General features: G+C 38.9%; 1 protein-coding gene across 5 annotated transcripts in view; it reads right to left on the reverse strand.

The window, feature by feature from the left end:
* LOC121630274 (protein TANC2-like) overlaps positions 1–15404 on the reverse strand; it is an 84459-nt gene that overhangs the window by 30257 nt on the left and 38798 nt on the right. For all 5 annotated transcript variants that reach the window (XM_041970503.1, XM_041970492.1, XM_041970475.1 and 2 more), the window contains 5 exons: positions 9078–9217; positions 5961–6129; positions 5453–5773; positions 589–714; positions 231–497 (listed from right to left, as the gene is read on the reverse strand). In XM_041970503.1, coding sequence (XP_041826437.1) covers positions 231–497; positions 589–714; positions 5453–5773; positions 5961–6129; positions 9078–9217 — 1023 coding nt within the window. The remainder of the gene's footprint in view (positions 1–230; positions 498–588; positions 715–5452; positions 5774–5960; positions 6130–9077; positions 9218–15404) is intronic.

The following is a 15404-nucleotide window of genomic DNA, read 5'->3' on the forward strand; positions in this document are numbered from 1 at the left end:
GTGCTATCAAGTCAACTGTTGAGCTGCTCCCCTTTATAGCTGTTTTTTCCTCAATAATCTGCATTTTTGGCTTCACCCCATATCATGCTGCTTCCACCACCATGCATAAGTGCAGGAGATGACTTCAAACTGACATAAGTGAACAATTTCTGTTTCTGATTAAAAATGTAAAATGAAATAAGACAATCAGAATAAAGTTGTAAAATCGAAGCAGATCTGACGCGACTTACATTTAGGCATGGTCTGATTGCCGGCTGAGCTTGGCCACATGCGGTTTCCGTGACAACTGAGTGCCACCAGACGGGCGAGGATGGCTGTTTTACCAAAGCCCATGTTGCCAATGATCACTACCCCTCTGCTGGTCGCTGGGTCGTTGTTACGGAGGCAGACGTTCACTTCCTGGAAGAGCCACTCCCTGCCGGTGAACAGCCAATCAGATGAGAGACCAGGGATTTCAAACTTCAGTGGCTTCAGGTTGAGAGAGGGCGTGAAACGAACTGCAGCAGGAGAGAAAAAGAGCTGTCAGTTTGGTAAAATGATTGTGTTTCTGTGTGTTTAATGGGGTGTGTGTGTGTGTGTGTGTGTGACCTCTGTGGTCTTGTTGACTACGACTCCCAGAGTTCTGTCTGGGCATCCTGAGCGGCGTCCTGGACTGGAAGTGTCTCTGCTGCTCATCCAGATAGGCCAGATCTTCAAGGTGAGCTGAACTAGTAGCTAAATGTGAGAGAGTAAAATACAAAATTTTATTTTCTACTCTGATATACAGCAGCAGGTACAAGTGCTTGTTCCTGGTTATCCTAGATTTTTTTTTTATGAAAAAGAATATTAGAAAGGATCAAGTTCAGCCTACATCCACATGGAGAAAGAACCAGTTTCATTTTTAAAAGTTTTCAGTGAAGAAAATCAATTAAAAAAATGTAAAAACATGAATCCACTGAAAGGGCTGCAGCTTACATGCCAGGCCTGTAAGAGGCATGTAACACTGTCACAGAAAAACACCAATACAGAGAATAAGACATGGGACGTGTGCAGAAACTGCACTTTTCTGTGTCAACTTGTTGCTGACAGTGTTAGCAGATAAGTAGAGGAATTCACTGTAAAATCCACATCATTAAAACACCTGACCTGTTCACATGCCCATCAAAATACAATAATCAGATAATTGTAATAATAAGATCTGACACATCTACATGCACTTCTGAAACGAGATATTTAAAGAAATCCCAGTCTACATCTTCCTTCTACATCTAATCCTTTCAGTTTACGTACGCGGTGACATAACTTCTTGTCTTTGTTGAACATGGCAGGTCTCAGCTTTAGCTACTAACGTGGAAGCTAATAAAAAGCATAACAGACTACATGTAAATGCTTTATTTACACTCCGATTCCTGCTGCTGCACAGAAACGTGTTTTGTGTTTCTCTCGTGTGTTGCTTTCGTCTTTTTAATGGAAAATGTTGAAAAGACAGAAGTAACACAGTTTTTTTGGATATGTGCAGATGTAAAAAAACCACATAAATCAGATATATGGATCTACATGCACGTAGAAATCTAGATGTTAATCTGATGCCTTATAATGACATAACTGCCATTATCTGATAAAGCATAATCTGATTACGCTGTCTACATGGTAACTGTAATCTGATAATCTGCATGTTAAGGGAGAGGTGGGGCTATGGCGTTGTTGGTTCAGGAAATATGAGTATGGATTGGAAACATGGAAACCAAACAGTGGTGTTTTCAGATTTAGACAAGTTTAGGTTTATCGGCTAAAGTTTTTTTCCTTCTTCTTCTTCTTTTAGTATTTGGTCATTTTGTCCACATGGAACTGCTGTTTCAGAAGCTTGAAAAAGCTCAGTTAAAAAAAAAAAGAAAAAAAAAAGTGGATAAATCTGAAAGTTTTCATACAATCCTCACCTAAATCCATGAAACCATTGCCCCATGTCCTCCTAGCCTCCATGCACAAAGTCTGCCAACACATGGTTCTGTGCCTGCAACATGTCTTCTCTGGTTTTGGTGTTTTTCTGCCACTTGCAGGCCTGGCATGTGTCCTACAGCATTGTCAGTAATTCTGTTTTCATCTTTACAGAAACGTTTTGAAAATGAAGCTGCGGTTTTGTAGGAAGAACCGGTCAGTTCATGGTCTGAGTGAATAAGTTTGTGGTAAGAACATCAACAAGTCAAAAAACACAGGACCCCGGTTCAGCTGTGCGTTTAATGGAAAATTAAATAGCTTTATATGGATATACTTCCTAATTCATATTTCATTAGTGGATAAAAGACAAAAATATAAGTTTAACACAGTTAGGCCCTGATCTATTAAGGCTTTGCGTGTACTAAAACAGGTGCAGACGGCTTTGCTCCGCTAAAATCGGCCCAAGCTTATCTATCAAAGCCGCAAACATGGAACTGCGTCAGTTATCCTGGCAAAACTGCGCCGCTCTCCACTTTGCGTTTCTGAAGCTACTGCATATGCATTATGGGAGTTCCGGCCAGAAAGTGCACATTAGTGGGAGGAGACTATGCAAATAAATCTGGTTTGCGCAGCAGTGGGATTCATGTAGCCCGCAAATAGTTTGCGGTGTTTATGTTTGCTCTAAAAATAGCGTTTCTGAAAAGCAGGTGCTAATTGGCACAACAGTATACGCGCAATGGCTGCAGTAATAATTTTAAGGAGGAGGCACAGACACCATGAAAGGCGACTAAGATAATGCATTTTTTTCTATTATATTAATATATTTAGAATGCCAGAGAAGAGGATTGTGGAGACGATCCAGCGTTGCAATATTAGAATTGCTGGATAAGTTTAAAGACTTTATCATGCCTGTCTTTTATTATTATTATTATTATTATTATTATTTCTTTATAGCTTTTAAACCTTTATTATTTCTTATTTGTTCCTTGCATGTTTTTATATGTACAATACCTTGGTTCCTAAAGGTTGTTGTTAGTGTGCCTTATAAATAAATTGAACTTGAATATGAAACTATATTGCAGCATTTCTGGTGACATTTAGATTTTTTTCCTCGACTTCCGCAATATTTTTATTTGTCTCCTTTATTTGTCTCAACTTCTATCGGATAAAAGTTAATTTTGCGTTTGCGGTTTCCTTGCTCTCCAGAACCTTACATGACAGAGCAAACAGCGCCGCTAAATCCTCATTTAAATACTGCTGTTTGCTCTGCAAATGATAACAGGAGCAGTCTTAATAGATCAGGCGCTAATCGTAGAAACATAACCAGAGCAAAACTGCGCAGCAAATGTTAAATAGCGCAGCAGTTTTGCCCTCGTCATAACTCAGCCCCTTAGTGTCACATGAATGATAAATATGGAACTTAACAAGGTGCTTCCAGGATGTGGTAAAAAAGGTCAGACTGAATAAAAAATGTGGGGAAATAAAATATTATTTAGCATGATTTAGAAATTACAGCTTTGATTAGTTTTTAGGCCAAACTTACACTCTAATCAGACATTAAAATAGTTCAGTAGCAGCTCCGCAGGCTGCAAAAAGCCTCTAAAAAGCAAAGTTAAATGTTTTAACTAGGTCTAAACATCTCTTCCATTACAAAAGTAAATTTAGCCAAATTTTGGCCTAAATATCTGTGGAATATTTAAGATGTGTTTCCAACCAAAACATGCTCATTGGGCTGGTTTAGCAGAAAACAGAACAATATTCATATAGTAGCATCTCTACTTCTAATCATCACTGCATTTTGTAATTAACACCCCAAAGTGAAGCAGCATTACGGCTGTTCTGATGTCACCTGTGGTTGTCTGGCAACACACTGCCCATACATTCCTGAGGACTGCAAAACTTCCTAAACTGTGAATTCAAGCAAATTTTTGTGTTTTAAAGTACAAACTTTACAAATAGATCTAAGTTAATGAACTGAGTGACCATATAAAAAAAAAGAGTGTTACACAACCACCAAAAACATCATCGGTCAAAAACGCTGACAGCTCTGCTCCGGCTGTGTGGACGCCAACAGCATTCAGGCTGATTTGAGGTTTGAGGGTCGAAAAAAGCTACAGAAAGTTAATCTAACAAAGTTAGAAGTAAGAAGCCTCCAAACAGCAAAACCTACCACAACTTTGATCCAATCAATCCAAAAACAATCCTCCTGCATGTCAGAGAACATGAGCGCTGCTGCGCCTCGTATCCTGTGTGTCATACATGTCACTTCCTTCCTTTCCCAAAGTGCTTGTGCTTTTGTTTCTTTTGCTTGTGTGCGACAGAGAGAGAGAGGGGGAGAGAGAGAGAGAGAGAAAAGAGGAAAGGGAGGATGTGATGTGACCAGATGTGATCTGGTTCTCAGCTTGGGAACTTTACAGGTTTTGGTGGGATTACCCTGAAATAAAACAGCTCAGCTCAGAGCGAACATACAGCACATGATTAATCTGCTCTGAGTAAAGAAAAAGTGGAAAAACTTCTTACAGTACACATAACTATCTGATTTCAGGAATTACCAGATCGTGTAGATAGCACAATCTGATGAGGCTTTATCAAATAACAGCAGTTATCTGATTATAAGAAATTAGATTAACCTAGATTTCTCCCCAGTACTCTGTCTTTTGGCATGTAGACCCATATATCTGATTAATTTACATTTTTACATTTGCAAAAATTGCAAAAGAAATCAGATAATGGATTAGAAATGTAGACCAGGGTTTTTTGAATATTGCTTTTCGGAAGTTAGATGCATCAGATCTGATTACTGCAGGTTATCAGATTATTTTTCTTTAAACCTTGTCCAAAGGCTAAATGGATTGTAAGGTAATAAAGCCTAGTGGATATGAGGGTTCCCTTGATACTTAAGAATATACATATAAAAAAAATATATATATATATATATATATATATATATATATATATATATATATATATTTTTTTTTTTTTTAATGCCCAAATTTACACAGAAAAGGGTGAAGACAAGAAAAAGGAAAACCAAAATACAAAAGACCAAAAACAAGAAAAACAACTGTACAGGTTTTGGCACTGATAAAGAAACTTAGCAGACAATCATCGGGAGCCCCTGTAAGAAGATGTCATATATCTCATAAAGCAAATCAGATTCTGCTACTGACATGATTATTTGAATAATCTGGGAACTCCTGAACCGGATAACGATCAGATTTTTGGTTTGTAAACGGACTCAATGATCAATAAACTTGCATCTGATTACAGAAGTTCCCTTTAGGCTACAATCATTCACTGTTGATCACATTTAAAGGTCAGCTGGAAGTGATGGAATAAAACCTCAAACATACAAGCCAAGATGAGACTGCTGAATAGTCATCATCATCATCATCATCATCATGGTTTGATGACTATCCCTGCTGAGCTTACTGTTGTTGAGACTGACGAATTTCCTTCCCAACAGGAAAGTGTGTGTGGAAACAGCTTGACGCACACACACACAAACACTCACACACACATTTATCTGACATCTTACCAGCCACTGAGTTTGGGCGTGGAATGAGGTTGAGTGTGACAGAGTGGGCAGAGTCTGAGGAGCGGGCGGAGCCAGGGCCTCGGTCCGGGTGGAGTTTGTTCAGGCTGTAAGTGGAGGCAGACATGTTGTCCTCCACCCTGTACAGCAGGCTGTTGTTCATGTTTCCTCCAGCTTCCACGCAGGAAGACGAGGTGGAGGCCACCACCGACCGGCCACCTTGCTGCCACAGGTTGAGGCTGCTGCCATGGTAACAGTCGTTGGGGTACTTGGCTCCTTCCTCCCGCTCAGCGGCCGAGTCAGCAGAGTAGCTGGTTAACGTGGCTGAAAGAGAGATGGAGGAGAGGGTGGAAACTGTGTATAACATTGTGGTTTTTATTCTTCTCTGGTTCCCCCGTCGCAGCACTCTGATTTATTTTATAAACATTTATCATCAGAAATATTCTCTTAAAGAAAAAATCCTGCAGGTTCTGCAGGCTGATGATCCGGGAGTCGTGTTTTTCTATCTCACCTATGATTCCACTGTCTCTGCTCTCCAGAGTTGAGGTGGGGGAGGCCACAGAGGCATGGTTGGAGGAGGTGTGCTTGCTGTTATTGTTGCCCTCCCCCCCAGCAGGAGGCTGCAGTGTGGAGCAGGGGGAGGTGTTGCTGCTGGCCAGACTGGAGGAAGGAGAGATCCTCTGTGGAAGATAAGGAATGAAATGTCTTCACGTTTGTTTAGAAATTCATATTATTTTGGAACAACAACAGATTTTATGCAACTTAAAAGATGGAGAGCACATAAAGGTTATTTCCCAAGCCCGTATTTAAATAAGGTCAAGAGTCTGCCTTGAACTACAGTAAAAAAATGGACCTGGAAAAATCTAAAACTGGAACTGGAGAAGCTGAGATTTTTCTTGGTGTTTGGACCTTTTCGTCCCTCATTGAAGCACTGAAAGCAAACTTTTAGGAAGCAGTGTAGTTTATGTGTGGACAGGAAAACTCCTGTTTCTGGTTAGCATCATGTATAGCGTCATATATGTCTACATGTAAATTAGTTCTGGGCAGACTAAGCCCAGACTACCCTTTCCTGGCCACTTCTTCCAGCTTGTCCTGGAGGATCCTGAGGCATTTCCAGGCCAACCGAGAGACACAGTCCCTCCAGTGTGTCCTGGGTCATCCATGAGGCATCCTGCTGGTGGGATGTGCCTGAACACATCACCACGGTGGTGTCTAGGAGACATCCTAACCAGATACCCGAGCCACCTCATCTGGCTCCTACGGTTGTGGAGGAGCAGCAGCTCTCCTCTGAGCTCTTCCCGGATGAGCCAGCTTCTCATCTTATCTCTAAGGAAGAACCTGGAGGAGGAAAATCATTTCGGCCACTCGTATTTGTGATCTCATTTTTTTATCTCACCACCCACAGCTGGTGACCGTAGGTGAGAATATGAATGTAGATTGACTGATAAATCCAGAGCTTCAACTTTTAGCTCCGCTCCTTTTTCACTACAGCAAACCGATGCAGAGTCCATATGACTGCAGACGCTGCACCAATCTACCAGTCAATCCATTGTTTCCGCATTCGTGAACCAGAAGATATTTGAATTTCTCCACTTGGGGCAGGACCTCATTCCTGACCCGGAGAGGATTTGGAGATGCTTTACACTTGGCTGAGAACTGCTCCAGCGAGAGTTGGAGATCACTGAACCAAAACTTAAACGTAAAATCTTAAAATACAAAAAAACGCTGTACATAGAGAGAATTTTTGTGTTTTTTACTCTTTCCGTAGTGACTTAGTATGTTGCAGTTTTCCTCGAGTGTGGAACTGTGGTGGAACTGGAGATGAACAGACCTCGACACAACACTGGTTCATGTGAGCATGGCCAAATGCTCTGAATGGCTGAGACATGTGATGATGCCCAACCCAAGCCGAAATGTTTGATTAACCCCTTGAACCCTAGGGTTTTTGGTGTAGTTTGCCTGAACAGACCTACCCAAATTAAATCAACTCTGTAATTTTCAGGTCAATATACATAACCTTGGTCTCAATGGATAGGTAAGACGCTATGGAATATAAATCCAGTGTCAGAAACATTGTAAATGTTAATATGCCTGTGCAAATTGTGATAAACCATAGGTAAAAATAAAAAAATATCCTCGCCTAATTGTTTTTTTTTTTTTACAGATGAAAACACCATGATAGAAATCATTCTGTGCATAAAGATACCACTGCATGCATTCAGCAACTCCTTGACTACAACTGTACAAAGTTTCATGAGAATAGAACAAAGCTCATAGCTTTTATGCAGGTTTTAGTGTGGATAGTACCAGGCAGACTCTCCATTTGGCCACTTGGATACCCAACTGTGGCAAATTATGCTGTGTCTGTATTTCCTCCAGAGCTTCTAACACGGTGTTTTTGGTTTTTGGTAATCTCGGACATGTTTATGGCTTTTGTCCTTCGTTCTAAATGGATGAAAAGTCAAAATGAAGCAAAGAAATGAACGCTGTTTGATATTCGCTCTTTCTGTTGCGCCCACGTGCATAACTGCAGCAAAATGAAGCTCCTTTGTTTACGCGCAAGTATTTATACCTGACAGATAAAGTCTCTTTCAAGTGTAAGATATCGTTGGAAAGCTCGTAAAATGTAGGATTTGACCAAACTTTATTTACACTGCCAAGACCCACAACAAGACAACAAAATGGCTGTGAATGGGGGCATATGACATGTTAGCGCATGACGCAGTTTCTTGATTATGGATTACTACGCTGTGAGTTTTGGTCAAAGAACAGTGTGGATAGACTGAAAATGACCACGAAATGGTAAGAAAATGAAAAAAAAGGCTGTTTGTGAGAATAGGTTTGGGATTTGGTGTATTTGGTGATAAACATGCTATCTGATAAGGCTGCTGTGATATGCTAAGGTTAGCTTTGTGTTTGTTTTGAGACTGACGTGAGGTGCTTGGCGAATATCTTTTTATACTTGGTATCATATGAAAGTGCAGCTTTTCTAGTTTCATTTGATACCCAATATGTTGGGGTGGAGTGAACGGATCACGCGTTGTGTTGCATTTTGTTTCGGGTGTTACTGGTTATGGTGGCGCTGTTGTTTGTGGCATACGTATTTTAAAGTTGTTATTAAACAAATTCTTTGTTGACTAAATGCACTTGGAGAGTTGATTTGGTGGCATTAGGTATTCTTCTTTGAGACACATTATAAATAAAATATCCTTACATCACTAAAGTAACTTTTTTACACACATGAACTTGTGTTTACACCTGTTGGACCCACCGGTGAGTCCGTCGGGCTTAAGGGGTTAATATGTTACCAAAATAATAATACGTTAACTTGTCCAGCCCTAACATAAATATTGTTAGTAGCTGACTGTACTGAACAACGCAGGTGTCACAACACGTTATTGAGGACACTGCTACATAAAGCACTCATTTTCTTTATTTGCTGGAAGTTGGTTTTTGCCAGCCTTCTGATTGGCCAGCATGGCTTCAGAGGCGGGGCTAACTCACCATCATTTGTTTTGGCTCCTGACTGTGTTTCAGTTGAGTCTGAGTTTTCATGTGGACAGAGATTTGTTTATTTCATCCACCCAACACAACCTGGTGTAGAAGAGAGGTAGAGTTACATGGATACCTGTCCATCATCCTGGGCATGGTAAGGCGAATCCTGCTCTCCACTGATGGCCTTCTCCCCCAGCAGGAAGCCCAGCCTGGTCATCAGAGCATCAGCTGCCTCATCAACAGAAGGGGGCGGCCCTAACTCCTCACCTTCATCTGGAAAATGAGGGAGTGAAGAAAAAAGGTATTATCATACATAAATAGCCCACATTTAGTGTTGTGTCTTCATCTGGTTACTATCTCCAGCTCTGAGATTATCGACAGCATCTCTGATCATCTAAAGACTGTGAAGAGGATTAGAAAGGGAAAAAAGTTTAACATGATTATCTGGAGATATTTCTGTTTTAAAAGGTCAGACTTGGACCGAATGTGACATCTAGCTCTCTGCTAAGCTGCCTGACTTGACATAAAGTGATAACTTTCTGAAGAAATAATGAGACACATTCTTCTGTCCACACTGCTCAGTATGATGTCAAACTCTGGTCTTCTGGCCTCAGGGTTTAAACAAGTTAAAAGTGAGTGACTCTTGACAGCTGCATGAAATTCAACAAACAGATAGACTGTTGTCAGAGCAAGCTTGTTTCAGCTTTCAGATAAATTTTCTCTCAGTTTTTGCAACCTTTCTCTCTCAGTTTTCTTATATTCAGCTCGTCCAAAACATCTTTTAACCAACACATCCGGGTTTAATCCTGGTGCTCAGATCAGTTCCAAGATATAGATGTTAATACTGTTGCTGCTTCTAATATGTGGAGCAAGTTACCCCCTAGCTTGCACGCCGTTATAGATGCAGTACTTTTTAAATCTAAACTTTATTTACTAGCTATTTACTACAAATTCTGTCACGTAGAATCTGCTGCACTAAAGTAGCTGCAACCAGACTTTGGAGAACTGAGAATGTCTGAAACTAAGATCAGCACTTCCCACATCCTCAGGTAAAACTGAAAAAGCTGGAGGACACTTTGGTCAGATGTGTTTTCTAGAAGTACTGACGATGAGCATATCGATACTCTGGAGTCAATACTTCCATGTTAGCCAGTCAAAACATCGGATTCAACACTTTTCTGAGTATCGAGATACCACTCTCCTGACACAAAACATGCCATTTTTTTCACTTCTGAGAGTTTTAGGCTATAAAATTGCATTTGAAGCCCAGCAACAGTGTATTACGTCTGTATCACATGACTATGGTAGCCTATCAGATGTCAAGATGATGCTGCTGTTAGTGATGATGAGGTTTTGTTTTGATATTTTACTGGTTTAACGCGGGTTATTGCACATTATTTTTTATTATATTAATCATATTACCTTTACGTATTATATTTTTTATTTTCCATTTAATAAATGTTAATAATAACAACATGTAGTTTAATTATTTTTTCATTTAAAATAATTTATTTGAAGCTTTTACTCACCAGTAATTTATGTTTGTTTCCATGATAGATAGATGTTCTTGAGTTTTATTTATATTGCATACTGCCCTTGCAATATAAATAATATTGCACACAGTACAATCGCGATTTTCTATTAAGGGGCAAAAATGATCAATATCAGTATCGATAAAGAAGTACCATAAACTAATGGTATTATATAAAAAGGAAAAATTTTGGTATCACCTCTCCCCAGCAATAGTAAAGAAAAAAGTGGATAAAGATAACCAACACCATCACAATCCATCCAGAGAAAGACCTGGTTCTGATGGGTTCTGTGGACAAAGACATTCAGGGTAAAGTTCGAGACACTGTGGGTACTGAAACAATGCACAATATACAATTCTCAATCTACTGCAGTACTTCTTCTCGCTTTCTGTGGAAAATGAGGTTAAAACCCAGTCATAACTGGAAAAATAAAAATTAAATACAGTAAAACCAGAACAAAAAATAAATAAATAAAAAAGAAAATAATATATAATTTTGGTCAAACCGCGCAGCTTGAATTACTCCTCTCAGTTACTCAGTTGGGAGAAAAACAAAGTCAACCCAACTTGAAAATATACTGCATCCATCTGCAGAACCTACCTACATCATCCTTTGTCAAGGTCCCTGGGCGTTATAAACCCTGGACAGGTCAACATTTGAAGCCAACACACAGAAACACACCATCGACCTTGAAAGTTCAAACATATGACTAATTTACAGTCAGGATGTTTGGAGCTGAAAAAACATAAAACTACATGCAGAAAAAAAAAAACATGCTGACAACAGCCTTTTCTGAAGTTTTGTAAGGATTACACTGAATCCATTTACATGCACACCAGAAATCTGGTAATTATCTGATTTCTGGAGTTATCAGATTATCCAAGTGATGATGTAGACAACATAATCTGATTATGCTTTACCAGATAATAGCAGTTATTTGATTATAAGAAATCTGATTAACACACATTGATTTGTCCCAATACTCTGTCTTCATGTATGTAGACCTGCAAATCAGATTTATTTATTTCGTTTTTACATCTGTGCAAATAACGGCGTTGCTTCCATCTTTTGAATATCTTCAGTTAAAACTACGCAGTCACAATGTGAGCAGAGCACAAAAAAGAAAAATCCTGATTAAATGCAGCAGTGGTGAGCTGGAGTATAAGTGAAGTAAAACATTCATGTGTAGTCTAACTTGCAGGCTTATTAGCTTACACATTAGCAACTAATGCTAAAACCATGGACGCCTCCATGTTCAACAAAGACTGGATGTTTTGAAAGGAATCTGATAATGGACGGGAAAAAGTTGACCAGAGTTTTTCAAATTTCAGAAGTGAATGTAAACCCTTAAGATCTGATTACCATTACATGATAACTAGTTATCAGACTTTGATGGTCATGTAAACAGGCTCTATGGAGTTATCTGATTAGGAGAAATCGGATTAACACACCTTCCTTTCTCCCCAGTACTCTGACCTCTTTGTGCATGCAGACCTGTATATCTGATTTACTTTGCTTCTTTTACAGCTGTGCATGTGCAAAACACTGTGTCGCAAACAGAACGTGAGTGGAACACAAAAGAAAAACACGATGATGTGTAGCAGCAGGAAGTCAAAGCATAAACAAAGTCAAACATTTAAGTGTAATCTATTCTGCAGGTTACTTAGCTCCAACATTAGCAGTTAATGCTAGGACTGTGGACGTCGCTATGTTCAACAAAGACTGGATGTTTTGAAGATAACGGGAAGCTATATCGCTACGTACATACATTACGTACATTGTTTTGGAGAGAACTGGAATTCAGATCAACAATTTGCCGTCCTGTAAAGATGCCTGAATGCCCGAAAGATCCAAAACATCATCCATCATTTACTGTCTTCTTGGTAATGAAATCAGAGATTGATCCTAAGATCTATTCCTTTGCCCCAATGACCTTGTCTCACCAATCATCATGAAAAACTGGTGTAAATCTGCCCAATAAGAGCAGATCATTAAACAGAAGAAATCAGCTTAATTTTGATGCGAAGATGAATATGTGGAGTGTGTTGACCTGAATCTGCCAGTACGACTGTAGATGTCTCCACAGTCAGCATGGAGGCTGGCACCGAGTCTCTGACAGTCTGTAATTACAGCTACAAAATGCTGACTGTTGGACAAAATACCATCTCACACACACACACCACTTAAAATAAAAACCAACCAAGCACAAAGTCCATGTGTGTACGTGTGCACACACGCATGCATGTGTGTGTGTGTGGTCAGTCAATGACAGGGTGTGTGAGTTGTTTTTAGAAGAAAAATTAAATGGAAAGATCAAATAGAGAGAACAGACTTTCATTTCTGTCTCGTTAACCAGCTGCTGATTCCTTCATCAGTCCATCGCTCATCCTATTTATTTCTGTCTCTCTCTTTTCAGTTTTTCCACTTCCTTTCATCCTTCATTCCTTTTGTATTTAGCCTGCTTGTCTCTCTTCTTTAGCTTGACTCTTTCATTACTTCTTTCCTTCCTCAATCCATTTGAAAATTCCTGTCATCTCCCTGTCATTTTTCTTCTTTTTTTTTCTTCTGCATTACTCCATCTAAATTTAAACTTTGCTTAATTTCTTTCTCTTTTCCGTCTTTTCTGTCACGTTTTTTCTTTCCCGAGATTTGTCTCCATTTTTCATTCTTTCTTTTTCCAGTAAGTTCTAGTATTTTCTGTTCCTTCTTTCCCTCCTACTTCTCTCCTTGTTTATATTTTAGATTCATTTCTCCCTTTCTTATTGTTTGTCTGTGTTCGTCCTTCTTCCTTTTTCCCTCTTTTTTCCTTTCTTCCCTTTCTCGTCCTTTCTCTATTTTGTCCTCCTTTAGTCCATCTATATTTGGGCCTAGACTGCATCAATTCGCTCTTTCTCTTTATTTTCCTTTCTCCTTACATTAGTCTTTCATGATCTCTTTCTTTATCTTTTCATCCTGTCTTTCTCAGTTAAATTCTATTGTTTTCCATCTTTTTTTATCTTCTTTTTTTCTGTTCCTTCCTGCTCTCCTTGTTTCTCTTTCTCTTCGCTTTCTTCCGTACTTGTGTTTTTTCTTCTTTCCTTTTTCCCCTTTCCTTCCTTCTTCCTTTCCTTCTGTTAACAGTTTTTTCTCAACCTTAAACAAAATGAAACTGTCCTGTGTGTCCAGAAGGATTCAGGTTCCTTTAGACCCTGATGGTCCAACAGTATCTGAACCAACTGCTGCACTGACTTTCTCCGACTTTATGAACCTTTAGCTCTCAGCCACTAATTCTATCACTTTGTCAACACCAAAAGAAAAAGTACTAATTTACTTTTGTATTTAGTCATTCTGACGTACTAGAAACACTTTAGCTTTAAGAAGTATTCTTCATCTCAAGCTGGAGTCCTGAAGATGGTTTATTAAAGATTAGCATTGTAGCTGGGACAGAAATAGGCCAGCACATAAATTAGATGAAGAGAATCTATTTTAATTGGAAACTAATAACAAAATTTCATTAGTGACAGTCATAGAAGATAAAAACAAGATATATAAAGTATGCTGAAAGCGACGTAGAATGTAGCAACACATAGTACTGGAAATGTACCAATAAAAAATAAATTACTGCATTTCTATGAATCAGCATGTTTAAAAATCCAACAAAGATATGCTGAGTCAAGCTAACGTAGCTTAACACATATAACTTCTGAGCCTTTTGGATTTTTTTGTGATTAGCTCATTTGCTAAAAGCCTGCTAGCACCTGAGACATGCTAGCAAAAGCATTTACATGAGTTAGCTTAAGGACAGCTGCAGTTTCAGCAATTAGTGATTTGATGCCATGACAGAGGGAAAAAGAATGACAGGAAATAATACAATGCTTAAATCTTGCACCGTATGCTCATTTCAGACCACAGCTATAGCTGTCTAAATCCCCAACACATGAAGAAAAACCAGTGATAATGCAGAGCAGCAGATGGTTTGATATAAAGTATAGTTGTTTAGCATAAAACTAGATCTGTTCATTTTCTTTGTGTTGCCTTTGGCTGATGTTAGACATCAATCTCTGGTTGCTTTTACAAGCACATCTGTACTAGTAATTATGGTAAAGCTGTGCTGATGTGGAGGCAGCGAGCTTCCAGACGTACATCAGCTCCTACTTCAAATTCTTTTTTTAAAATTAATTCTTGTTTTTTTACTTCAGAAATATACTGGACTATCCCCCGAAATGGAAAACTGGGCCATAAAAATGGAAATGTTCTGTTTATCTCTACAGGCTAACATTTTTTATGACATTTAGTTGTTCACTAACATTAAACTTAATTAACATGTATGTGAGAATAGAAACCGAACTACAAAGAAACTCACATGAAGACGGCTTAAAAGGCTGCAGTTACAATTTATGTGGCCATTTTAAGCATCACTCCAAATACACTGACGATATTCTATAATATGTCCAGCCTTAATTCAGGCGATCCTGTGTGGCCATGAAGGCCTGTCATGTCAAACGCCACGAAGACATGATCCACAAGAATATGCATGTATGCAAACAAACAGTTTTTTTCACAGCACTCTTAAACTTCATGGTCCTAAAAGATTGTATCATGTAAAATTGTTAAATATTATCAATACAGCCCAACAGTAAAAAGGACATTCATCCAACTTTTGCATCAGGTTTTACTTTATTAAAAACTAACAAACATATGCTGTTGATCAGGAGAAAATCAAACGGATGAATTTAGCCTGAACTTTATTAAAACGTTGCAGCAGCCCCCACCCTGCTTCATCAGCACGTGTGCAGTGTCTCTGTGACTTTTCTGCTTAAACAAAGAAAATAAGAATATGAAAACCTGTAGCACTTAGAGGGTAAGGATATAAGATTAAAATAAAAAAAAATATTCAAATCATCTGCTGTCATTATCCCACCACAACCCTCAGATACACAGACCACAGT

The sequence above is a fragment of the Melanotaenia boesemani genome, chromosome 2 (assembly GCF_017639745.1).
Source record: "Melanotaenia boesemani isolate fMelBoe1 chromosome 2, fMelBoe1.pri, whole genome shotgun sequence".
Classification (NCBI taxonomy): Eukaryota; Metazoa; Chordata; class Actinopteri; order Atheriniformes; family Melanotaeniidae; genus Melanotaenia; species Melanotaenia boesemani.